Below are 19,929 nucleotides of genomic sequence, written 5' to 3' on the forward strand. Positions count from 1 at the left end.
ATATTGGCATCAGAAGTTTTTGTTTCAAATTAACTGCTGATGTTTCACTGTGCCCTTATACATTGCATTTCTAAGAGGGAAAATGCCCTTTTGTTGTTTTTTTCAGGGATGAAGTCAAAGAAATAATTCTTATTCTGGTGAAAATAAAAGCTTTGAATCAAGCAGAATCCTTCATAGAAGAATGTCACCTAGACCATCTTAGATCAGTAATTAAAGAATTTGAGTAAACTTTATAGGAAAGTATTAAAATGAGATTTTAATATAGTCACACTTGGCTGTTTTGCTTGTAGAAAAAGAAAAAAAGGTGTTCCCTTTTCTTTATTCCCAATAATGGAGGAGAGAATTTCCTAAACCGAAAGAATAGCACTCTGTCCCTCCATTCCCTCTATCTTCTGCCTTCTGGTATCTTGAAAGACTGAGCCTCCCCTTTATGAGTGTTTGCAGGAATTAAATACACAGGAACAGTAGGAGTTTAACATATTTCCATTTGATTCTTCTGATGACTTTTCCAGTTTAAGAAAGGACTTGAAGCTTATTGTAGCTGTTTTGGCTTTGCTGAGTCTTCTGTCCTGAACCATAAAAACATCTTTTAGTTCTCTCCATTTTAGCAATCTCTGTTTTTAACTCATTTGTATGAGTTAAAATGAAAATCTTAATTGGAATGAATTACTTATAAAGTATTCTGATTAAGGCATTTCAGAGCTACTAATGCTTGTCAGATTGTGCTTCAGAATCTATACCAGTATATTGTTCTAACACAAGTCTGAGAACAGCCAGTGAATCTCTGCCAGCAGTATTTTTTTTAACTCATTTGTACTTAATAGGTGAAAAAAAAAATCTTATTTTAAGTATTTATATTGACTATTAGAGAGTGACTTCTTGTTTTCTTGGCCATTTGTAATTCTTTTTGAAGTATCTATTTTTTTCCTTATGGATTTGTAAGAGCTTTATATTTTAAAGATACTGATGGTTTGGCAGTCCAGTGGTTAGGACTCTACACTTTCACTGCAGAGGGCATGGGTTTGACCCCTGGTCAGGGAATTAAGATCCCACAAGCCACATGGTATGGCCAAAAATGAAAACAAAACAAAAAGATGACTGACGTAGTGCCCACACTGTGTTACAGTTTTCCTCATTTGCTGTTTTCTTTAAATGTGTGTATGAGTTTTGGTGTACTAAGTTATTGCTTGTTTGGTAGTTACTACTATTTTTTGCTATGCTTTTTTGTGTGTTTGTCACAGTGGTGGTAGGCTTAGAGAGGAAACAAGTATTTTAAATATTCAGAACATATGATTCATTTTTTTTAAATGTGTGTGATTAAGAATGTGAGACAGGGTCATTGAATCAAAAAGAAATTGAGAACATTTTTCACAGTAAGTTTACTGATAATTTTTCTTAAATCTATTTGTTTAAATAACTTTCAGGAAGTCCTAAATGTATTCTACAAATTGTTGCCCAAAAGATAAATCAGGAAAAGTTGATTATATGTCCAGTTTAATAGTTTGAATAAAGAACCAGCCTTGAACTCTATATGTAGGGTTTGAGCATGTGGCTTCTAACATCATCAACACTAGTTTTGAAGCTGCATGTAATAAATTTTCTCAGAGTGGTATGTGATTTCTACCATAGTGAAGATTCATGATTCACTAGTATGAACAGTTTCTTAAAGTTTATTTTAGTTATACAAATTATACAGAACAGAATCTCATCTAGAAAATTCAAGCCATTGCTAAAAAAAGTCGTTTTCTTACACAATTATTATTCCCAGAGGTAACTGCTGTTTTCACTTTGTTATCCTTTCAGAACTTTTCTCTACTTAAAAAGTATGTACACATATGTCTATACACAGCTTTATTTTTTATATGTGGCAAATATTTTATTGTGTATTAAATTTATAATTTTTTATTGTTAAAAGTGTACACCTGAAATTTCCCTATGATTTTTGCCTTTGTAATTAAAGGTGTGTTAGATGATCCCTTACATTTTTTACTTGGGTAGAGAGATTTCTCTTGCTTTTTGTAGAATTGAAAATATTAGAACTACTTTTTGATGGGGAACACAGGTATACGATGGGGAACACAGGTATACCTGTGGTGGATTCATTTCGATATTTGGCAAAACTAATACAATATTGTAAAGTTTAAAAATAAAATAAAATTAAAAAAAAGAAAAAGAAAATATTAGAACTACTTTTAAAACTGCAAATTGATTTAAACTCCCAGTAGTTTTGAAATTTCATTATGCTTGGGGTTTGAATCTCAGGATTTTTATCCATCATATACTGTAACTAAGGATATTCAAAAACATTTGTGAAGACTGCCTAATCCTCAATGCAGAGTTCTTTTTTTTTTTTCCTGTTACTGTGAAATGGATGAAGAAATGGAATGGAATGAAGAAGAGAAACGCCAACTAACAAAAACAAACCTTTGAGTTAACAACTTACCTCACACCTCAGTTCTTTCTCTGGATTTTTTCAGGTTTTTGTTCACTTAAAGAATGTAAAATTTTTACAGAACCAGATAAATTACCTTTTTGTTTTTACTTTTTTATATGGCTTTTAGGAACTTTTCAGTGGCCATGAAAATATACCTCAGAACAGTTAGGTTATTTTATGTAGATGACTCTATAAAATCTGAAAAAAATATTATGAAAAATAGACCAATATTCCTCATGAATATAAAAATAAAAGTCCTTCAAATACTAACAAACTGAACCCAGCAATGTATAAAAAGGAAAATAATAATACATTATGACCAAATAGGTTTTATTCCAGGAAGAGAAGTTAGGCTTAACATTAGAAATTTAATCAGTGTAATTCACCTATGAACAGAATAAAAGAGGAAAACCATACGATCATCCAGTGATTACAGAAAAAGCATTGGACAAAATTCAACACCCTTTCCCAGTACAAAAACAGGAATATAAATTATTTAATAAAGAGCATCTGCAAATGAACATCCATATTTAGCATCATACTTAATGGTAAAGTATTAATGCAAGGAGGTCTACTCTCACCTTTTCTGTTCAGCATTGTTCTGTAGGTCCTAACCATGCAGTTGGTCAAGAAAGAGACATAAAAGTTAAAACACAAGCGTTGAATCATTATTCTCAAGTGACAAGATTGTTTACATTGAAAACCTTATGCACTCTACCAAAAAAAAAAATCTGGATTTAGCAACATTTTACAAAACTCAGCCTACGGATGTACTAGTGATCTAATTGGAAACAAGTTTTAAAACAATAATACTTCAGTAGCCTTGGAAAACATCACATATCTAGGAATAAATCTATAGAAAGACTGTGCACTGAGTAGTACACAAATTGCTGAGAAAAAAAAATGTGTAAACCTAAATAAAGAAATAGACATCATGTTTATAAATTGGAAAACTCAGTTATTGTTTCAGGTATCTTCTTCTTATATTGATTAATATCAATTGTTATGCAGTCCCTATCAAAATTCTATCAGACTTTAAAAAAAAAGAACAAAATGATTGATTAAAATACATAAAAATTAAAGTTTAGATGTACAGAGACCTTAAAATAGCCAAAACAATCTTGAAACAGAATAACAAATTGGAAGACTTGTTCTTTCTGAATTCAGGACTTACTATAAAGCTACAGTAATCAAGTCTTTGGTATTAGGATAAGAATAAACTAATACATCAGTGCAACAGAATCAAGAGTCCAGGAACAGACCTAAATATAAATAATCAATTTTTGACCACAGTATCAAGTTAATACATCATAAAAGGAGAGTATAACAATATTGGTAGAACAGTTGAATAAGAAATAGAATGAACCTCAACCCTTATTTTCTACACACCCACACAGATGAATCAGATCTAAATGTAAAGCCTAGAGACAAAAGCTTGCGAGGACAAACATAGACTGTCTTTGACACTGGAATAGAGAAAAGATTTCAGGGGGTAGGGCACAGAAGACACTAACCAAAAAAGAAAAAAAGGATAAGTTGGACTTTTTCAAAGTTTAAAATTTATTCAAAAGTATTCTGTATCTTAGAGCCACAGCAAGACAGAAGGAGGGGCACAATCATGATAAAAGTCAAATCCCATACTCGCCAGGTGGGTGACCCATAAACTGGAGACCAGTAATATCAAAGAAGTTCTCCTACTGTTTTGAAGGTTCTGAACCACATGTCAGGCTTCCCACCCTGGGGACCTAACAAATGGACTGGGAATCCCCAGGGAATCTGACTTCGAGGGCCAGAGGGATTTGATTACATGACTTCTACAGGACTGGGGAAAAGAGAACCTCCAGGCTTGGCAGGCACAAACAAAACCTTGAACACACCAAGACTCAGAGGAAAGAAGCAGTGACCTCCCAGGAGACTGAACCAAAACAACTTGCTGGTGTTGGGGGGTCTCTTGTGGAGGTGTTGGTCGGCAGGGGCTCACCACGGGATGGGGGCACTGGCAGCAGCAGTCTGGGAAGGTCACTCCCTGGTGTGAACCCTCTTCAAGGTCACCATTAACGCGGCCATGGAGCTGGGTCACCTCAGGCCAAAACTACCAGAGAGGGAGTGCAACCCCACCAAAAGCTTTACTGAGCAAGACCCTGCCTACCAGAGGAAGACCTAGTTTTTCCCACTATCAGCCTCTCCCATCAGAAGGATTACATAAGCCTCTTAACCTCCTCCATTAGAGGGCAGACAGAAGAAGCAAGAAGAACCACAGTCCCCTAGTGACTAACAAACCACATTACAGAAAGTTAATCAGCCCGAAAAAGCAGAAAGTTGTGTCCTGGATGAAGGGATAAGATAAAACCCCAGAAAAACAACTAAATGAAGTGGACATAGGTAGCCTTCCAGAAAGAGAGTTCAGAATAATGATAGTGAAGATGTTTTAGGATCTCAGAAAAAAAATGGAGGCAAAGCTTGAGAAAATGCAAAGAAATGTTTACCAAAGACCTAGAAGAATTAAAGAACAAACAGGTGAATAATACACTAGAAGGAATCAATAGCAGAATAACTGAGGCAAAAGAATGGATAAATGACCTGGAGGACAGATTGGTGGAAATCACTGCCGCAGAACAGAATATAGGGGGGAAAAAGACAAGAGACCTCTGGGACAACAGTAAATGCACCAACATTTGCATTATAGGGGTCCCAGAAGGAGAAGAGAGAAAGGACCTGAGAAAATATTTGAAGAGGTAATGGCTGAAAACTTCCATAACATGGGAAAGGAAATAGCCAAGTCCAGGAAGCACAGAGAGTCCCAAATAGGATAAACCCAAGAACACACCAAGACACATAATAATCAAGCTGACAAAAACTAAAGACAGAGATGAAATATTAAAAGCAGCAAGGGGAAAATGACAACATACAGGGGAACTCCCATCAAGCTATTAGCTGATTTCTCAACAGAAACTACAAGCCAGAGGGAATAACATGATACATTGAAAGTGATGAAAGACCCTACAGCAAAGAATACTCTACCCAGCAAGACTCTCCTTCAGATTTGATGGAGAAATCAAAAGCTTTCCAGACAAGCAATAGTTAAGCAAATTCAGCCACCAAACCAACAAAGGCTAAAGGAACACCAACAACAAATGCTAAAGGAACTTCTCTAGGCAGGAAACAAGAGAAGGAAAAGACCTACCTACAGAAAATAAACCCAAAACAATTAAGAAGACGGTAATAGGATCGTACATATTGATAATTACCGTACATATTGATAATTACCTTAAATGTAACTGGATTAAATGCACCAACCAAAAGACATAGACTGACTAGGTAGATGAAAATATGTGTATGTATGCACTTCCATTTACCACATCACTCTGCTTGCCCCCCCCCCAAATTTTATTATTTTATATTGTTAGGTTAATCGTATTCCTATTATGACTTGCAGATGTAATTATCTTTTATTTTTTGTCTGGCTACTGATTGTGAAAACTGATACACATCTTTGACTGTAGTGATTATGTAACAATTACTTAATACCATTGTATCATGATTGGTCAACCGAAGAATAATAGAATTCCGTATCACCAAAGCAACCGTTTAATAGAAAATCTGTAATCACTTTTGAACTGTGGTGTTGGAGAAGACTCTTGAGAGTCTCTTGGACTGCAAGGAGATCCAACCAGTCCATTCTAAAGGAGATCAGTCCTGGGTGTTCTTCAGAAGGAATGATGCTAAAGCTGAAACTCCAGTCCTTTGGCCACCTCATGCGAAGAGTTGACTCATTGGAAAAGACTGTGATGCTGGGAGGGATTGGGGGCAGGAGGAGAAGGGGACGACAGAGGATGAGATAGCTGGATGGCATCACCTACTCGATGGACGTGAGTTTGGGTGAACTCCAGGAATTGGTGATGGACAGGGAGGCTGGCATGCTGCAATTCATGGGGTCGCAAAGAGTTGGACATGACTGAGCGATTGAACTGAACTGAATCAGTTTTTAAAATCCATATGCATATCAAAATTATCTTGGAATTTTTTGAAAAATACAAATATTCAGGTATTATTTTTTCACCAGAGCTCCAGATATGTTTCTAATGAGCAGCCATGTTTAAAAACAACTGGACTGTATGAAGACCTTTTACTTTTATCTAGTTTGTTTCACTTTTTCTATTTCATATTCAGTGCTCCCATTCCCTTTAGTTTTCTAGTTACTCTCTTCTTTTTTTTTTTTTTTGATGTTCTTTCTCAAGCCTTTATTAATTGTAGTAGAGAAACTTTTGTATACATATATATATATATATAATATGTATAGTATATATATTTTAGAAAACTTACTAATTTTTGCCTAAAATTTATGACATTTTGATTCCATTTGACTTAGTATGAATAGAATGCTACATTTCTAATTTAAAAAAATAGATAAGCAACAAAGGTTTACTGTAAGCACAGGGAACTATAGTCAATATCTTATAATAACCTATAATGGAAAATAATTTCAAAAGTAATATATATCTATATGTATAACTGAGTCACAAAAAAACAGCTACTTTTTGAAATTTAGTAATATTTATCTTTTTGCCAGCTTTTCTAAATGTCCTATGGACATCTGATAACAACATATGAGATATAAGATTAATATAAATGAATATAAATAGAAATATATTTAAATTATTAATGACATCATTCAAGATGCTCCTAGTCTTATTTTTTCTGCAGTTGATAAAATAGTCTCAAATGTTAATATGTCTCACTGTGATTTATATATATTTTTTCTTTTCCCTTAAATTTATTCTGATTTTTGCTTTATATATCTTTGTTTCTTTGTTGTTAGGTGTCTCATGATTTATGAGATATATCATCTTTGTGAATTGTACCTTTTATCATTAAAAAGTTTCATCTTTGTTTCATTTTAAAATAAATGTTTTTTTAAAAAGTATTCTACATCTTAGGTCTGCTGGGAAGTACAAATTAAAACTACCAGTTCACATCCACTAGAATGACTGAAAAAGACTAATATCAACAAATGCTGCCAAGAATGTGAAGCCATTGGAACACTCCTAGGTCGCAGGTGGAAGTGTAAAATGGAAAAACTGCGTTGGAAAACTGTTCATCAATTAGTTTACTAACATTAATTAGTAATTAATTAACATTTACTAACCATACAACTCAACAGTGTCACTCTTAGGTGTATTTACCTAAGGAAATAAGAATATGTTCATAAGAAAAGCTTAAAAGAGTGTTGATAGGAGCCTTATTATTTACAGCCCCAAACTGTAACCAAAATGGATAGAGTTGTAGATTCATACAATGGAAAACTACTCAACATTAGAAATAAACTATTGTATACAATCAGTATACCTGAAAACATCATTAAATGAAAGAAGTTAGGTAGGAATACATTCAAAGGGAAAGCCAAAGATCTGTGTATTTTATTGTATATTAATTATGCATCAGTTTTTAAAAAATACCGTGTAAGTCAGACAACTATCTAGAATAATGAACTGTCTCTGGTAGTGTTATGAATGGACTGAGCACCACTGAAGATCACATTAATTGCCCTTCCTGTGACAGTTTTCAGAAGTCATCAGTGGATGTTAATGGAAGAAAACTGATAGTGATATCCAGAGATATTTTTAACAACACAGTCCACCAGAACAGTGGTTTCTTACTCTTTTCTGCCCAAACCTAACCCTAACAAGTTTCCATCAAGAATTGTGCTTTAATTGAAACATGTATATTACCATATGTAAAATAGATGACCAGGGCAAGGTCGATGCATGAAGCAGGGCACTCAATGCTGGTGCTCTGGGACAACCCAGGGGGATGGGGGGGAGGGGCTTTCAGGATAGGGGACACGTGCACTTATGGCTGATTCATGTTGATGTATGGCAAAAAACCACCACAATATGGTAAAGTAATTATCCTCCAACTAAAATTAATTATTTTTTAAAGATGGTGCTTTAGGATCACTGCCCCGGATATTTCAGTATGACCTGCTGAACAGAAATGTCACAGGCAGATTCTGTAAGACAGTCATAAACAAAACATTTATGTTATGATACCTTTAAACTTGAATAAGTTTCATGGAGTTAGTCCAGAGAGATTTTACAGGCTTCTTACAAAATGTCAAAAGAACATTAAGGTTGTCTATTCATTTGAATATTTTCATGCAGTGGTTGCATGACAGAATTAAATGTCTATGGAACCACAGTTCCCAAACTGATCATAGATGCCCTGTGGCAGCACTGTGAACTCAGATGCATTGTGGGACATTAAATTTTCAAGGAAAATAGTGGTACTTGACACCTTGTCAGAACCACTGGCACTTATACCCAAAGGTTGTTCAGTTTCAACATTAGATTATGTGACATAACTTTAGAAGATATGTATTTTTGAAGCTGGGTTTTCAGAGGTTGCTGTAATAAAAAGCAAATACCACATGAAATTCTGTATGGATATGAGTTGATAGTGTTCAATCTTATTCCAAGATTTGGTAAGTTACATAGTGGCCAGCAGATGAATACAACCTCAATTAGTAATTATTTAAGGATGCAATAAAAATAATTTACACAATTTTTTAAAAATTTTGTTATCAGGACCACAGTGGTTAAAAAGTGGCACCCATCATTTGACAGGAGGTTTAGAAAAGGCAGAGGAACCAGAGAACAAATTGCCAACATCCCCTGGATCATAGAAAAAGCAAGAGAGTTCCAGAAAAGCATCTATTTCTGCTTTATTGACTATGCCAAAGCCTTTGACTGTGTGGATCACAATAAACTGTGGAAAATTCTGAAAGAGATGGGAATACCAGACCACCTGATCTGCCTCTTGAGAAATTTGTATGCAGGTCAGGAAGCAACAGTTAGAACTGGACATGGAAAAACAGACTGGTTCCAAATAGGAAAAGGAGTTCGTCAAGGCTGTATATTGTCATCCTGTTTATTTAACTTATATGCAGAGTACATCATGAGAAACGCTGGACTGGAAGAAGCACAAGCTGGAATCAAGATTGCCGGGAGAAATATCAATAACCTCAGATATGCAGATGACACCACCCTTATGGCAGAAAGTGAAGAGGAACTCAAAAGCTTCTTGATGAAAGTGAAAGTGGAGAGTGAAAAAGTTGGCTTAAAGCTCAACATTCAGAAAACGAAGATCATGGCATCCGGTCCCACCACTTCATGGGAAATAGATGGGGAAACAGTGGAAACAGTGTCAGACTTTATTTTGGGGGGCTCCAAAATCACTACAGATGGTGACTGCAGCCATGAAATTAAAAGACGCTTACTCCTTGGAAGCAAAGTTATGACCAACCTAGATAGCATATTCAAAAGCAGAGACATTACTTTGCCAACAAAGGTTCGTCTAGTCAAGGCTATCGTTTTTCCTGTGGTCATGTATGGATGTGAGAGTTGGACTGTGAAGAAGGCTGAGTGCCGAAGAGTTGATGCTTTTGAACTGTGGTGTTGGAGAAGACTCTTGAGAGTCCCTTGGACTGCAAGGAGATCCAACCAGTCCATTCTGAAGGAGATCAGCCCTGGGATTTCTTTGGAGGGAATGATGCTAAAGCTGAAACTCCAGTACTTTGGCCACCTCATTCGAAGAGTTGATTCATTGGAAAAGACCCTGATGCTGGGAGGGATTGGGGGCAAGAGGAGAAGGGGACGACTGAGGATGAGATGGCTGGATGGCATCACTGACTCGATGGACGTGAGTCTGAGTGAACTCCGGGAGTTGGTGATGGACAGGGAGGCCTGGCATGCTGCGATTCATGGGGTCTCAAAGAGTCGGACACGACTGAGCGACTGATCTGATCTGATGGAGATAGATAAAGGATAGGGCACCCTTTTAAAGTTTCTCCAAAACTAAAGGCTCTGTGAAGTAAGAATGTGAGAACTACTGATAGCTTATTCACTGAAAAGCAAAGAATGTTTCTGGATATATTTGGACTTCTTATAGCAAAGCTATACAGGAATACATAGAAATACCACCTCCCTATTATGTTCCAGTTTTCAGGAACACTGCTGCTACTAAGTCACTTCAGTCGTGTCCGACTCTGTGCGACCCTGTAGACGGCAGCCCACCAGGCTCCCCTGCCCCTGGGATTCTCCAGGCAAGAACACTGGAGTGGGTTGCCAGTTCCTTCTCCAATGCATGAAAGTGAAAAGTGAAAGTCAAGTCGCTCAGTCGTGTCTGACTCTTAGCGACCCCATGGACTGCAGCCTACCAGGCTCCTCCATCCATGGGATTTTCCAGGCAAGAGTACTGGAGTGGGTTGCCATTGCCTTCCCAAATGAAACTTAGAACCAAGTTAATCTGACATTTTAGGGTGCCATTGCCTTCTCCGTCAGGAACACTAGAACTTTTAAATTATAAAAAGGCTATTACATGGACTTCTTGATGGTCCAGTGGTTAAGACTCCACACTCCTGGCTTCCCTGGTGGCTCAGTGGTAAAGAATCTGCCTGCCAGTGCAGAAGACACAAGTTCCATCCATGATCTGGGAAGATCCCATATGCCACAGAGCCACTAAGCTCATGTGCCACATCTATTGAGTCTGTGCTCTAGAGCCTGCAAGCTGCAATTTCTGAGCCCACGTGCCCTAGGGTCCATGCTGTATAGCAGAGACGCCACCACGAGAAGCCTGAGAATCACACAACTAGTGAGTAGCCACTGCTTGCCACAACTAGAGAAAAACCCACTCAGTAATGACGGTGTGGCCAAAATTAAAAAAAAAAAAAAAAAAAAAAGACACCATGCTCTCAAGACAGGCACTGGTTTGATCCCCGTTTGGGGAACTAAGATCCCTTATGCTGCACAGCACAGCCAAAAAAAAAAAAAAAAAAAGCTATTACAGATAATTAAATTTTGTATATATATGACTGGTAGGGATGACTATATAGAACTTCTCCATCTTTGGCTGCAAAGAATATAATCAGTCTAATTTTGGTGTTGACCATCTGGTGATGTCCATGTGTAGAGTCTTCTCTTGTGTTGTTGGAAGAGGGTGTTTGCTATGACCAGTGCATTTTCTTGGCACTGTATTAGTCTTTGCCCTGCTTCATTCCATACTCCAAGGCCAAATTTGTCTGTTACTCCAGGTGTTTCTTGACTTCCTACTTTTGCATTCCAGTCCCCTATAATGAAAATGACATCTTCTTTGGGTGTTAGTTCTAAAAGGTCTTGTAGGTTTTCATAGAACCATTCAACTTCAGCTTCTTAGCGTTACTGGTTGGGGCATAGACTTGGATTACTGTGATATTGAGTGGTTTGCCTTGGAAACAAACAGAGATCATCCTGTCGTTTTTGAGACTGCATCCATGTACTGCATTTCGGACTCTTGTTGACCACGATGGCTACTCCATTTCTTCTAAGGGATTCCTGCCCACAGTAGTAGATATAATTGTCATCTGAGTTAAATTCACCCATTCCAGTCCATTTCAGTTCGCTGATTCCTAGAATGTCGACGTTCACTCTTGCCATCTCCTGTTTGACCACTTCCAATTTGCCTTGATTCATGGACCTGACATTCCAGGTTCCTATGCAATATTGCTCTTTACAGCATCAGACCTTGCTTCTATCACCAGTCACATCCACAACTGGGTATTGTTTTTGCTTTGGCTCCATCCATTCATTCTTTCTGGAGTTATTTCTCCACTAATCTCCAGTAGCATATTGGGCACCTACTGACCTGGGGAGTTTCTCTTTCAGTATCCTATCATTTTGCCTTTTCGTACTGTTCATGGGGTTCTCAAGGCAAGAATCCTGAAGTGGTTTGCCATTCCCTTCTCCAGTGGACCACATTGTGTCAGACCTCTCCACCATGCCTGCCCGTCTTGGGTGGCCCCACAAGGCATGGCTTATTTTCATTGAGTTAGACAAGGCTGTGGTCCTAGTGTGATTAGATTGACTAATTTTCTGTGATTATGGTTTCAGTGTGTCTGCCCTCTGATGCCCTCTTGCAACACCTACCGTCTTACTTGGGTTTCCCTTACCTTGGACGTGGGGTATCTCTTCAGGGCTGCTCCAGCAAAGTGCAGCCGCTGCTCCTTACTTTGGACAAGGGGTATCTCCTCACCGCTCCCCCTCCCGACCTTGAATGTGGAATAGCTCCTCTAGGCCCTCCGGTGCCCGCGCAGCCACCGCTCCTTGGACGTGGGGTTGCTCCTACCGGCCGCTGCCCCTGGCCTCGCGTGGGGGTAGTTACTCTCAGCTGCTCCTGCGCTGCCACAGCCTGGCACTCTTGGCTGTCGCCCCTGACCTCAGACGTGGGGTAGCTCCTCTTGGCCGCCGCCCCTCGGTCATGGGGTCCTCCCGGCTTCTGCCCCTGACCTCAGACGTGGGGTAGCTCCTCTCTGCCGCATTCTGAATACACAGAAGAACTGTACAAAACAGATCTTCATGACCCAGATAATCACGATGGTGTGATCACTGACCTACAGCCAGACATCCTGGAATGTGAAGTCAAGTGGGCCTTAGAAAGCATCACTACAAACAAAGCCAGTGGAGGTGATGGAATTCCAGTTGAGCTATTTCAAATCCTAAAAGATGATGCTGTGAAAGTGCTGCACTCAATATGCCAGCAAATTTGGAAAACTCAGCAGTGGCCACAGGACTGGAAAAGGTCCGTTTTCATTCCAATCCCAAAGAAAGGCAATGCCAAAAAATGCTCAAACTACCGCACAATTGCACTCATCTCACACGCTAGTAAAGTAATGCTCAAAATTCTCCAAGCCAGACTTCAGCAATACATGAACTGTGTTCAAGCTGGTTTTAGAAAAGGCAGAGGAACCAGAGATCAAATTGCCAACATCCGCTGGCTCATGGAAAAAGCAAGAGAGTTCCAGAAAAACATCTATTTCTGCTTTATTGACTATGCCAAAGCCTTTGTGTGGATCACAATAAACTGTGGAAAATTCTGAAAGAGATGGGAATACCAGAGCACCTGACCTGCCTCTTGAGAAACCTATATGCAGGTCAGGAAGCAACAGTTAACACTGGACATGGAACAACAGACTGGTTCCAAATAGGAAAAGGAGTTCGTCAAGGCTGTATATTGTCACCCTGTTTATTTTACTTATATGCAGAGTACATCATGAGAAACGCTGGACTGGAAGAAACACAAGCTGGAATCAAGATTGCCAGGAGAAATATCAATAACCTCAGATATGCAGATGACACCACCCTAATGGCAGAAAGTGAAGAGGAACTCAAAAGCCTCTTGATGAAAGTGAAAGTGGAGAGTGAAAAAGTTGGCTTAAAGCTCAACATTAAGAAAACGAAGATCATGGCATCTGGACCCATCACTTCATGGCAAATAGATGGGGAAACAGTGGAAACAGTGTCAGACTTTATTTTTTTGGGTTCCAAAATCACTACAGATGGTGACTACAGCCATGAAATTAAAAGACGCTTGCTCCTTGGAAGGAAAGTTATGACCAACCTAGACAGCATATTCAAAAGCAGAGACATTACTTTGCCAACAAAGGTTCGTCTAGTCAAGGCTATGGTTTTTCCTGTGGTCATGTATGGATGTGAGAGTTGGACTGTGAAGAAAGCTGAGCCCCGAAAAATTGATGCTTTTGAACTGTGGTGTTGGAGAAGACTCTTGAGAGTCCCTTGGACTGCAAAGAGATCCAACCAGTCCATTCTGAAGGAGATCAGCCCTGGGATTTCTTTGGAAGGAATGATGCTGAAGCTGAAACTCCAGTACTTTGGCCACCTCATGCGAAAAGTTGACTCACTGGAAAAGACTCTGACGCTGGGAGGGATTGGGGGCAGGAGGAGAAGGGGACGACAGAGGATGAGATGGCGGGATGGCATCACCGACTTGATGGACGTGAGTCTGAGTGAACTCCGTGAGTTGGTGATGGACAGGGAGGCCTGGCGTGCTGCGATTCATGGGGTCGCAAAGAGTCGGACACAACTGAGCGCCTAAACTGAACTGAACTGAAAAATGCTGATAATCATTTCAACATATGAAAGTAAAACTATTAAGCTATAATTTGTATAGTAGTTACATCTCATAAAATACTAGAAAAAATTTTAACAAAAACAAATGGTTGAAAAGATTTATGGCATCTTTTTTTAAGGCAAATGTATAACAAATCATGTTCAAACACAAGCTAGTTAATGAAGAAATTTAGGTTCAAAGGGCCATATATTCTGCATCCCTAAGAAACTGTAATCAGCTTCTCAACGTGGTTGAGCATTTTCACATTGCATTTTGCTGCCACAAAATTAGTTGTACATTTTTGAGTGTTGATCTATCACTAAAAGATTTAAGTTAGGAGACAGAAAGAAAATGTTTTGTAACTGTATTAAAAAAAAAAAAAATCTGTCGATGAACAAGGAGCCAGGTGTCAGTTTCCTATGGGAGGAACATTCTCACGGAGGTACTGGAAGGCCAAGTCGGTCCACTTCATCTCTTGTTCTTTAACAGATTCTGTGGTGCCTCCTTTGTCCCGTTCAGGTTCACGAAGCTCATTCAGTGGTATTGCAACATCCTCATGAGGCAGCTTGTCTTCTCGCCAAGCATCGCCAAACTCAAGATCCTTCCAACTCTCTGTACTTCACTGTTCATTCTCTTGCAGCTTTGATCTTGTCAGACCTCTGTATTAGAGCTCCGTAAACTTGTAGTTAAAGAAGGCAATGGCAACCCACTCCAGTACTCTTGCCTGAAAATCCCATGGACGGAGGAGCCTAGCTGCAGTCCATGGGGTCACTAAGAGTTGGACACGACTGAGCTACTTCACTTTCACTTTTCACTTTCATGCATTGGAGAAGGAAATGGCAACCCACTCCAGTGTTCTTGCCTGGAGAATCCCAGGGACAGGGGAGCCTGGTGGGCTGCCGTCTATGGGGTCACACAGAGTCGGACACGACTGAAGGGACTTAGCATAGCATAGCACCCCTCCTTGATGTGGCAGCTGTCTTGAAAAAAACAGCTTTGTTCTCAGTGTGAAACTTCACTCCCTGTCTCTGGATGGTGCAGTTAGTTCAGTTCAGTCACTCAGTCGTGTCCGACTCCCCGCGACCCTATGGACTACAGCACACCAGGCCTCCCTGTCCATCACCAACTCCAGGAGTTTACTCAAACTCATGTCCATTGAGTCAGTGACGCCATCCAACCATCTCATCCTCTTATACATCCCCTTGTGCTCCTGCCTTCAATCTTTCCCAGCATCAGGGTCTTTTCAAATGAGTCAGTTCTTCACATCAGGTAGCCTAGAGTATTGGAGTTTCAGCTTCAGCAGTAGTCCTTCTAATGAACATTCAGGATTGATTTCATTTAGGATAGACTGGATGGTGCAGAGCAGACCTCTGCACCTAGACTATAGACCTAGTCTATACTCCAGCCTCTCAGGGGGTTTCTTGAAAACTGAACCAAAGCACTCATTTCTGTCTTGCCTAACTTGAAACTCAGGACAGAAAAGCAGAAACCATTGGCCTAAAACAGTATAAGGCGAGCCAACAATCCACAAGTGCCTGGGTCAAAAGATTACAACTGAGATACATCTAAGGTCTATGATACAACAGATCATCTAAGGACTGGGAGAAAAAGCTGAGGGTGGGGAGTTACTTTGGGCACTTAGGATATTCAGAAGTATATATATAGGGAAATTTAGAAAGCCACACACATCCAGAATAAGAAACATGCTTTAAAAAGACTCCAAAGACCCTAAGTTTTCAACTCAGGCTAATTGTTAGGCTTAGTGCAAGCCCGGTTTATTGTTGAGGGAGTATATTAGAAAAGTGACAACCTGTAAAAACAGAGAGAGATGGGTTTGTTTTAGCTCCTGACTTTTAAAAAAACCTATCAAAACACTATCTAGAAAAAGGTAAGAAACATTTCAGCGATCACACACAAGGACTATATTGTTTGTAAAAAATAATTTTAAGAATATCATTAAGCAAATGGACTACTATAGTCCAATAATCAAAATAAAGAAAGTCCTAGGGAAGGAGGGCAAATCTGATTTCCAGAATCACATTAGAATGTTTAAATGTCCAATTTTCAACAAAAATAATCAAAATACATTCAAAGACGTGGGAATGCATGGCCATCCAAAGGAATAAATTAAACAGAACCAATCACTGCAGAAGCAGATATCAGAATTAATAGACAAAGACTTTAAATAACTGTCTTAGACATGCTCAAGGAGCTAAAGGAAAACACAGACCAAGAACAAAAGGAAATTTGAAAAGGGATATATGAACAAAATGAGATTAGCAATAAAGACACAGAAATCATAAAAGGAACCAAACAAATTCTAAGGATGGAAATTACAATAACTGACACCTTAAAAAAAGTGCTAGAGGAGTTCAACAGCCAGTGTGAGCAGGCAGAAAAAATAAATCAACTAACTTAAAACTAGGATAATTTCAATGATCATGCCTGTGGAGCAAAAAGAAAAAAAGAATGACGTGAACACAGTCTACAAAATTAATGGGACCATCAAAAAGACCAACGTGCATTATGAATGTCCCAAAAGAAAGGATCAGAAAGAATATTTGAAGAAAGAATGGTCAAATACAGCCAACATTTGATGACAAATATGAATCTCCAAGTCCAAGAATCTCAATGAACTCCAAGCAGAATAAACTCAGAGGCGCACACTAAGACGTATTATAATCAAACTGGCAAAAGACAAGGAGACAATCCTGAAAGCAGCAAAGGAGAAGCAACTCATGATCAAAATATCCTCAGTAAATTTAACAGACAAATCTCATCAGAAATCAGATGCCAGGAGATATTTAATTTGCTGAGAGAAAAATACTGTCAACAAAAAATACTCTTATCTAGAAAAACTGACCTTCAAAAAGTATAAATAAAGGCACTGCCATATAAACAAAACCTAAGACAGTTCATTACAACTAGACCTGTCCTACAAGAAAGGCTAAAGGGAGTACTTCAGGCAGAATGTAGGCAGTAACTTGAATCTACATCTAGTTTGTGATAAAGACCTCTAGTAAAGGTAAATACATGGGAAAATATAATAGCTATTATTGTTGTAATTTTGTTTGGTAACTCTGTTTTATCTCATACTTAAAGAAGACCCAGGTTTGATCCCTGGGTTGGGACAATCCCCTGGAGAAGGAAATGGAGACCCACTCCAGTATTCTTGCCTGGGGAATCTCATGGACAGAGGAGCCTGGTGGGTTACAGTCCATGGGGTTCCAAAGAGTCGGACACAACTGAGCGACTAACAGTTACATGACTTAAAAGAGCAGTGCAACAAAATAATTATATTATCAGGCACACAATATATGAAGATGTAATTTGTGACATCAATAAAGGGAGAATAGAGCTTCATAGGACTAGAAATTTTGTTTGTTGTTGAACTCAAACTGATAATCAATTCAAATTAGACTATATAATGTTGACTATAACCCTCATAGTAACCACAAAGAAAATATTTAACAACTATATGCAAAAGTGAAATGAGAAGGGAATCATAATGGTTCACCACCAAAAAATCAACATAGAAGACAGTAATGAGAAACAAAAAATGTATAATACATAAAGACAACAAGTGGCAGTTCTTCCTTATACTAATTACTTTAACTGTAAATGAATTAAATAAACTCTCCAAACAGAAGGCAAATATCAGCAAAATGGATAAAATCAAATGATCCAACTATAGGCTAAGGACAATATGCTATATGCTAAGAGACTCACTTTAGCTTCAAAGACACAGATATGTTGAAAGTGAAAGGACATAAAAAGATATTCTATGTAAATAGTAAGCAAAGGAGAATTGAGGTACGTATACTAGTATTAAGCAAAATAAGACTGTAAGCCAAAAATTGTTTTAAGAAACTAAAATGCATATTACATATTGATAAAAATTCATCAGGAAAGTAAAATTTATACACAAAATGACAGATGCCCCCAAATATATGAAGCAAACATTGACAGAATCGAAGAGTAAAGTAGACAGCTCTATAAGAATTGTTAGAAACTTCAATATTCCACTCTTGAAAAATGGATAAAACCTTTAGACAGAAGATCAATGAGGAAACAGAAGATTTCAACAACACTATAAACAAACTAGACCTAACAGACAGATAAAACTCTCCATCTGACAACAGTAAAATATGTTTCTCAAGTGCACAAGGCATGTTGTCCAGACCATATGTTAGGCCACAGAACAATTTTTAGTGCATTTTAAAAGACTACCTACAGGGCCTCCATGGTGACTTAGTGGTGAAGAATCTGCCTGCCAATTCAGGAGACACGGGTTCAGTCCCTGATCTGGGAAGATCCCACATGCTGCGGAGCAACTATACCCACGCACCACTATTGAACCTGTGCTCTAGAGCCCAGGAGGCACAACATGCTCCTTAGAGCTTGTGCTTTACATGATAAGCCACCACAATGAGAAGCCTGCACACTGCAACTAGACAGAAGCCTGCACACTGCAACTAGACAGGAGCCCTCACTCACTGCAACTACAGAAAACACTCGTGCAGAACAAAGATCCACCACCGCCAAAAGCTGAATAAATAAATAAATAAAATTATTTTGTAAAATGTGACTTTATTCTATTTTTAAAAAAGACGGAAATCACACTAAGTATCTTCTCTGACCACAATGGAATGAAGAAATCAGTAACAAAAGAAGTGGAAACTTCACTTGTGGCATATTAAATGTGGCAATTAACATTCTTTAACAACCAATAGATCAAAGAAAGTATAAGGGAAATTTCAAAATATGATCTAGCAATTATACTCCAAGATATGTATATACCTGGAGTATATGTTTTTAAAATATTAAAAAAGAACAAATACTGTATGATTCCACTTTTAAGAATCAGAATAGGTAAATTCATAAAGTGAGTAGATTAGAACTTACCAGGAGCTGACACAGAGAGAGGAATTGGGAGTTACTACTTACTAGTTACAGCTCCTTTCTAGAGTGATGAAAAAGTTTTGAAGATAATGGTGATGGCCGCACAATATGAAAGTAATTAATGCCACTAAAGTTGCGTATTTAAAAATGGTTAAAATGATAAATTTTGTTATAATCATTTTTAATATCAATTTTTATTATGGTAATATATATATATTACAATAAAAATTTATTAAGATCTGTTTTTTCTGGGGGAAAATTCAAAAGAATTTTAAAAGAAATTTTATAGAGTAAAAAACATGACTGGCTATGTTGTTATAAGCACATGTACTTATGAGCCAATCATACATTTGCACAGCTTTAGTCTCGAAATGTACCATTCATCTGCCCTTCTACCAACGCTGAAGTGTGTTTATCAAGGTAAAAAATGAACAAATTTTAATGGTTCTCTTCTGACAAGAGAAGAAAATGTAGGGCATAGACTGTTAAAATTTTGAGAGGCTATCTCAGCAAGTAATCTAAATAAGTGAATGATGGTATATATGTTGCTTTCTGAAAGTAGGTGGCTGTGTAACTGTTAGTGAAAGAGCAAGATAGCCCTGAATGTTGAGAACCCCAAGGACTAATATCTGAAAATTTCTTCAAAAGAAATC

General features: G+C 38.1%; 1 protein-coding gene and 1 pseudogene across 2 annotated transcripts in view; one reads left to right on the forward strand and one right to left on the reverse strand.

The window, feature by feature from the left end:
* Positions 1-7,358, forward strand: part of GCFC2 (GC-rich sequence DNA-binding factor 2) — an 84,829-nt gene extending 77,471 nt beyond the window's left edge. For both annotated transcript variants that reach the window (XM_061432494.1, XM_061432495.1), the window contains one exon: positions 107-7,358. In XM_061432494.1, the coding sequence (XP_061288478.1) occupies positions 107-227 (121 nt within the window). In that variant the 3' untranslated portion in view covers positions 228-7,358. The remainder of the gene's footprint in view (positions 1-106) is intronic.
* Positions 7,359-14,745: 7,387 nt separating this feature from the next.
* LOC133257047 (anaphase-promoting complex subunit 13-like) lies at positions 14,746-15,739 on the reverse strand (annotated as a pseudogene).
* Between the last annotated feature and the right edge of the window lie 4,190 nt (positions 15,740-19,929).

This window comes from Bos javanicus, chromosome 11, assembly GCF_032452875.1.
Source record: "Bos javanicus breed banteng chromosome 11, ARS-OSU_banteng_1.0, whole genome shotgun sequence".
Lineage (NCBI taxonomy): Eukaryota > Metazoa > Chordata > Mammalia > Artiodactyla > Bovidae > Bos > Bos javanicus.